The sequence below is a fragment of the Telopea speciosissima genome, chromosome 7, assembly GCF_018873765.1.
Source record: "Telopea speciosissima isolate NSW1024214 ecotype Mountain lineage chromosome 7, Tspe_v1, whole genome shotgun sequence".
Taxonomy (NCBI): domain Eukaryota; kingdom Viridiplantae; phylum Streptophyta; class Magnoliopsida; order Proteales; family Proteaceae; genus Telopea; species Telopea speciosissima.
Window position 1 is genome coordinate 28,021,467 of NC_057922.1, and position 7,696 is coordinate 28,029,162.

At 38.0% G+C, this 7,696-nt stretch overlaps 1 protein-coding gene across 4 annotated transcripts in view; it reads right to left on the reverse strand.

Moving 5' to 3' along the window:
- The window catches only part of LOC122667338 (DNA repair protein RAD50), a 66,404-nt gene extending 63,380 nt beyond the window's left edge, over window positions 1-3,024 (reverse strand). For all 4 annotated transcript variants that reach the window (XR_006333788.1, XM_043863596.1, XM_043863595.1 and 1 more), the window contains exons 1-4: window positions 2,842-3,024; window positions 2,653-2,739; window positions 2,405-2,572; window positions 700-875 (exon numbers count right to left, since the gene is read on the reverse strand). Coding sequence is in view for 3 of the 4 variants with exons in the window: in XM_043863596.1 (XP_043719531.1) it covers window positions 700-875; window positions 2,405-2,572; window positions 2,653-2,739; window positions 2,842-2,964 (554 nt within the window). In the remaining variant the exon portion in view is untranslated. The remainder of the gene's footprint in view (window positions 1-699; window positions 876-2,404; window positions 2,573-2,652; window positions 2,740-2,841) is intronic.
- Window positions 3,025-7,696: the final 4,672 nt, after the last annotated feature.

Sequence of the window (7,696 nt, forward strand, 5' to 3'; positions counted from 1 at the left end):
CAGAGTCTTATTTGTATTTCATTTGTCCCATTGGATGATCAATTAGATGATGTATTCACTAAGGGTTTATCCATTAAGAGTTTTGTTTCTGTTATTAGCAAGTTGGACATGATTGATATCTATGCACCAACTTGAGAGGGAGTGTTGTAATATGGGTACAAGGGTATAATTGCCCTGTGGGGTTTAGCTTGTGCTCCTTGTGTTGCCCTAGGGTATGATTGTAACTTGTACATCTTATCATTCATTATAAATAAAGAGGACTTGTGTCTCATTGACATAAGTTCTCCCCAAAATTCCTAATTCCATCAATTGGGATCACTGATGATAAAAATGGAAAAGAGTCCATAAACTGTGGGTCATACAAATGAGTTTGGTTTCACAATTAGACGGACAGCTAATCCACATTGTTCACTATCTATCCAATGACTATAATTGCCACGTAAGACGTCCACTGACGTGACGAACAAATTTGACTTGTACACAAACCAAGAGATGCTCTACCTATCCACTGGTCTGTTCAGCTAGGTTAGCAGTCCATATAGCCCAAACTAGTGAACTGTAAAGATAAGGTTATCTACAAGTCACTAGTAATATATGCACATATGTTAATGAAATCAAGTGGCTTTTTTTGGGGGGTGATATATAACAAAAGTCAAAATTGCACCCAAAAAGGAATAACGTATAGGCATTAGCAAGTACCGAGTAGCAGAGAAGATATCATCAAACTTCTTCTTTAATGTTGAAGGGTCTTGCAATGGCCAGTTAGCCTCGTCTTGATGCACAAATATAACATTTTCCAAGATGGCCTTTGAAATACCCATTAGAGCAGGAATTTCCCTATCCATGTCAGCACATCTATAGCTGAGGCAAACTTTCTGCAGTTTGGCAATAACCAAGGAGAGTTGAAACCTAAGTGAGATATAGAACAGTGTATGACTTACACATAACAGAGAAAAAAAAAAAAACTGGGTAGAGCCCATAACTATATCAAAATATCAGGAAAATAAATAAATGGATAAACAGCACACACATAAAGAACAATATAAAATAAATCAAGCAGCTCATTTGAACAATCAAGAACTCTTCACTGTGAATTAAATCAATGAAAGGGTATTAGTTTCAAGATTAATGTCATATTACTTTTTATTGTTCCACAGATTGTGATTTTAAGGAACAAATAGAAAAAAAAATATCAAGAATTCTTCATTGTGAAATAAAGTGATGAAACAGCATTTGGTGTTGGTTTCAAAAATAAAAAATAAAAATCCCCTTTTCTTTGACAAGTAAGAAATTGTTAACACTTATTTTCAGTGTAACAATACATGTCTACACAGTGTTTGTAACCACCATTTTGTGCTCCTCAGGATCTGGCATGGATCAAAAAGACAACGGACTATTATGTAATCTGACCGTAGCTTATGGTAAGGAAATTATTAATCATCAAGTGTAATACTCTTACTGCCCCCTTACACATGAAAAAGGGTAAAAATCGTTATGGTGAGAGTCTCAGTTTAACCAAGTGGTTACACAGAGCAAGTCCCTTTATTAAAATACAAAGAAGGGGGGAAAAAAGGTACAACAAAACTCCAAGATGGCAAAATCACAGAAACTACACAACAATATAGAAATCACGTCCTTGCTTTATAGGAAAAACTTAAGATTTCTTGATAATTAATGATAATTTTTTTCCATTTTCTTGGTTAAGAAGATAACAGTATCTTCAGATGTCCAGTAAGTCTAATAGCCCTGTAAAAATGTCCCAGATAGGTCAATATCTATGTTTGGTCAATGAAGAGATGCAACAGTGTACCGAAATCTGAAACTCCTAAGCCACACTGCCTAACAAACATTGATAGACCACAATTTTTTGGTATAAGGAAATGCCCGAATCAACAATTTGCCAAGTTTCATACTTCAAAGGAATGAGACCTATCAATCAACAGGTCCCACCTCAAAACTGCCACTACCACTGAATAACATAATTTTGATCTCAAAAGTAACACCCAGCAAGTTAGGGGAATAAAAGGAAAAAAGGGAAGGAAAACAAAAGCCAGATATTCAGTCAACTCTGACATGCAAGTCTTTGTACAATATTAGAAGGCTCGTAAACAATGGTTAATAGGGATTCATGCATCAGGGTGCACACTGGATAGCCTAGATTGCTTTGTGGGATTTGGCCCCTGTTGTTGTATATTACTTATTGTCGTTGGTGTTGTTGCTGTATCCTTTATGCTATGTTTTAGTTCTTTGGGCAATAAAACATTTTTTGTTCTATTAAAAAACAACGGATGAAAAATTTTAAATCCTAATTCTGTTGGGGTTTAATGTAGTTCACTTCCTAGTTCCTAGACTAAACCCCAAGTCCGCAACACAACGCCAGAAGAGAAGGGGGGGGGGGGCATACCTCCCCGGTATGCGGGTTAATAGTCTGTAAAACGCTCTCAATTGCCTTGTACTCCATCTTAGACGCCTTCTGAGTCAACTGGAACGACCTTACGCACACCACATCCTTTCCAGCCGCCGTCTTAAATCGAAGTTTAATCTGAGCTTTCGTTTCCGTCTCCCCAGCAACCTAAAACCAAAACCCAAATTCAAAACATAAAAACGCAAACACAAATACCGCAACTGAAACTAAAATCCAACACAACAGACCTTGGGGTCGTGGATGAAACTCTGACCAGACCTCGCATTGGGAGGCAACTCCCCCGTGCAAGAAAGCTTCAAGCATTCGATTATGGTCTGCGAACCACCAATCCAATAACAATCGATAGTTCAGTGAACGTTACAAAAAAAAAAAAAGAGATTTATTAGAAAATTAAGAATGTATGATAGTTTTTTTACCGTTTTGCCGGCGCCATTGGGGCCAACGATTAGGGTTAGGGGTGTGAAGAAGGTGATGACATGCTTGTTCTCCGGGTCGAAACTACGGATACCTTTGATCAGCATTTTATCAATGGTGCTCATCTTCACAGGTTGAAGATTATACTATGAGAGAGAGGTGATGGACGAGTGAGAGGCGAAGTAGAGTTTCTCGCGCCAGAGTAGAAACACAGAAATGGCGGGTAATGTTTTTTATAGAGTAAATTACTCCCCCCTCCCCTCGATTATTCTCTAATGACAAACCCCTCCCCTGGGTTTTGAGTAATGACTCTCACCTCCCCTGCATTCCCAAGATTCTATCAACCGTACCCATTTCGTTAAAAAGGGCTGTTAAGTGTTAGGAAAAGACTATATTACCCTTTTACAGTATATCTAAAACCCCTATTCTAACTTCTCTCTCCTTGCTCTATCGTCTCCCACCTATGGAAACGAGAAAGTGAAGATGGAGAGTGCATCTTCCACATTGAAACGACCATTGCCGCAACAACTCGCAGATCGCTTGGACGTGCATCTTCCATCTCCGCTTGGACCTGCAACCAACTCCCATCTCGGTTATTCTCTCACAGCTTGGACTAAAAAAGATGAGTGGAAAGTGGAAATTTATTGGTGAAAATGGCACTCCACAACATCCACCTGCTCAAATACAGATAAAAGATACGTTTATGACTATTTTGAGTGCGTCTCTTTCTCACCATCACTATCAAAAACATTTCTTTTAGAAGCCCAGACCCAGAAAATCAACAAATTAATGCCAGACAATTAGAGATTCCATTCCATGCATGTACTGGAGGTAAGAAATTTACAGTAAACTCTTCATTTTTTTAGGAGAATGAATTTAAAGCCATGGCCACCATTTCTATTGTTTGAGTACAGTAAATGGATCAAAACCCGATTCAGATAACCTCTTAGATTCGTCGTTTATTGAAGATACAGAAAAAAACACTTGAGAAGTTAGTTGGGAGCCAAATTGGCGGATTTCCTTTAAATCAGATTTCTGACTTTTTATTTGCATCTTTGATTGGTCTCTATCCAACTTTAGGAGATCTGGTTTGAAGTTCTGAACTGCTCTCATATCTATTTGCCCCATTTGTGATGAATTTTTCAAAAACCTCTTACTTCTCCACACACAGTTTTGATTCTATGAATGATCACAAGTGGGTTTTTTGGGGAAGAAGATTTTATCATATCTGTCCAAACAGAATAGCAAACGATAACTATGATGCTCAGGACTCCAGTAGTTCAATTCCTCTGTTCTTTGGAGTTATCCTAATTGGAAATCCATAATCTTTTCACAAACTCAGAATGAAGATTGATATGATCCAGCTTCTCTGATTAATGAATAATAACTCATCGTTCTCTCTCTTTCAAATAAAACAAAACTGTATTAAGAAAGCGATTCGTCATTTTGGCTCATACCCGTTAGCCATTAGCCAGCCACTCGTTTCTGTGCACATGGCACAGTGTCTCCACAATCTTCTGTGGGACACACTTTAATTGCACCTCTACTGTTGCTGAAATGAAAGACAAGGGAAGCTCATTGTGCTAAATCTCTTCAATCAAGAAAGTGCAGATTGTATCCCGATAGGTTACAAGAAGTTTTGATGAATTAAATTTTCTTAAGGTCGTATGGTTTACCATTAATAGTTTACTGATTCAATTGGGGATTAGAACTTATGGATATAATTGTAGAAAATAATTCACCTTCTTTAAAAAATGAATTTTGTGTTTATTGTCTGAGAACAATTCAATTTTAATGGTGGCAAAGCATCCTCAATTGTTTATTTCACTGGCAACTGTTGTTGTTCTTACCATAGTTAACCTCCCCTTGAATTTCCATTTGTTTGTATTTTTTTTCTTCAGAGAAATTTTCAAACCTTTATCCTTTTACACATGGTCAATTCCAATCGGGTTCAAACTTAACCCACCTATAGTGGGTGATTGCACCAGAGCTGCCAACTTTGTTTGAACTTCTTCTTCTTATGGACTGGATATGATGATGAAACACCTTACCTTCAACAACTTGGTGGTAGAAGAATAGCGCCGGAGTGTTCGACTGAAACGAAGAAGAAGCTCTCTGGTTCTGCCGGAGTGTTCAACGAGAGGAAAAAGAGGAGAACTGAACTTCTTGAAGTTCTCTGATTCTGCCGGAGTGTTTGAACGAAAGAAATAAGATTCGTAATCTCTGATATCGCTGGAGTGGTCGAACGAAATGAAGAATATCTTCGCTGGTTCTGCCGGAGTATTTGAACGAGAGGGAAACTTTCGCTGGAATGTTCGAACGAAATGGAGAAGAAGAAGAGATTTTGTCTATTTTTATTAAGGGGTATTATTGGTATATCAGAATAATAAGGGCATTTTGGGGTTTAAATGAAAATATTTTGGGTGATGTCATCACTTAATAGCCCTTTTTAACGGAATGGGTACGGTTGTTAGAATCTTGGGAATGCAAGGGAGGGGAGAGTCATTACTCAAAACCCAGGGGAGGGGTTTGTCATTCAGGCATAATCGAGGGGAGGGGGGAGTAATTTACTCTTTTTTATATATTGGTGTATACGCTCTGATGTTTTGGTAGTCAATGAGCCATGCATACGTGGCGATGCGTAAGTAGGTTTCGAGTTACGACTTAAATCGCGAACCAGGACCGATGACTCGGTTTCTTACAACGCATTTGTAACAGCATGATCCGCATTGTTGAATTATCTTGTTTGTTTAGACGATATTGCAAATGATGCTAAAATATGAGGAGAAGAGTTTGCAGACCTCAAAACATGCAAAAAAATAAGAGAATTAAAGTTAGAGGCGAAACTCCAAATGTCCTGATGAAAGGTAAAATTTCCCAAGGGGGATTAGAAGGACGTTTGCATACTTGATTAAATCAGCACAGTCTAATTACACCACAATGTTCTGAATACCCAACTCCAAAGCTAGTTGAAGATCTAACCTCATATTGCACACTCCAAAAATCAGGTAGATCTAGGATTCTCTTTTAGTGCAGGGGCTGCCAAAAATACCCATGATTATCTTTGGGACATCTCTTAACAAGAGAGCCCTTAGGTCACTAGGGGTTGGCGTCCCAACTCAAGGAAGGGCAACAGGGTTGACAGTGTTTGGGGGAAATACACATCCGATGGGGGGTAGGGTCGAACATGCCACCTCTTCCTAGACTTAGGATAGCGCTCTATTCCACATTGGGTTTTAAGAATCGGATCAGAATCAACCGTGACAGGTTTTGACTTCTACCGATCCAACACGATACAATCAATTCATGCAAAAAATCATAGAAATTCCATATTTTTTGGATGTGATGACCGATTCTAGGGTTCTTAAGCACCAATTCGGATCAATTCCAATCCAATCTAGATCGAAATCCCCATTAATTGATTTCATCCCTGATTCCAGGTTTTGATGTGATTGCATTGGCAGCCACCCACCAACACATCAAGAGGTGCTTCCAAAATCCGAATTCACATCATCTTGCTTGTAACGAAATAGGGCTAAGGGCCCTAAACTTTTCCAATGTTGCATATTTAGTTCAATGTTATAATCTCAACCCAGTGTTTAAGGATGTAAACTGATTGAATTCGGTCGGATAGTGGCATTATCATATTCATATCCAATTATATTCAGACGGATTCGGATAATATCCTATCCGTTGACATCTTTATCGTTTTGTTGAGGGTTAGGGTTGAGACTCGAGAATTCAACAACCACTCTTTCTTGTACTCTTCTGAGTTTTTGATTTTCTTATATTTTATACTTTTGATTTTATCTTGTATTTATTTTAATAGATATGTGATTCCATGTATCACAATACATAAAATATATACCAATAGAAAATATAGAAAAATTAATCACATTATAAAAATAAAAAAAAAACTTAATCAGGTAGAAAGACACAAAGATACATTTCAAACATTTCATTCCTATCGAAATGCTAAACGAATCAGATAATAATTGGTCGGATAGGGGGATTATCATATTCGTATCTGATTAGTTTTCAAACAATTTTGGATTCTCATAAACAGATACGAACATGGATTCGAATACGGATTTTGACATCTTTTCAGGGTTGCGGTCTATTGTGCGTACTCCTGTGTCAAAGCGCAGGAATCACACAATCGGTTACCAATATTTTTCCAAATTTTTAATGATGAAATTTGGGGTTTTTTTATAATTATCACCCCAAAATCTTTACTATTTATTATTATCCCCCCAAAAACTTTCAAACAACTATTACCCCCCTCTGATGCATACTAACCACTAACTGACCCCACCGTTATATTTCCGTAACGGTGGGGGTTAGTCGTGACAGTGTGCCATTGTCACGAATTTTCTAAGACCAAAATACCCTTTTAAGTGGTAATTGTTAAAAAAAAAAAACAAAAAACCCATCACCGTCCTTCTCCTCCTCCTCCTTCTTCTCCTTCTTCTTCTTCTTCTTCTTCCTCCTCTGCAACCCCAAAATGTGGCTGCCATCAAACCAAAATAAAAAACCTTGGATGGAATGAAACCACGCCGCGAGGAGGAACTGAAGAGAATTCGAGAGATTAAAACCTAACATGAGTACCACTAACATAATTATTACTCCCACCAACAACACCAGCACCACCTGCAAAGCCAGCAATGGGAGCAAAGCTACCGGCGACTGATCAGGAACAAAGGGAAGAACAAATCAAACAAAGGGGATGGGGGATTTAATTACAAACCATTACATGAAGAATAAATGAAAAGAATAGTAAAATAAAAATAAAACCAGATACAAGTTCTCCAACGTAATCTGCAGCAGCACCAACGTTGATTTTTCTGACTGTGCTAG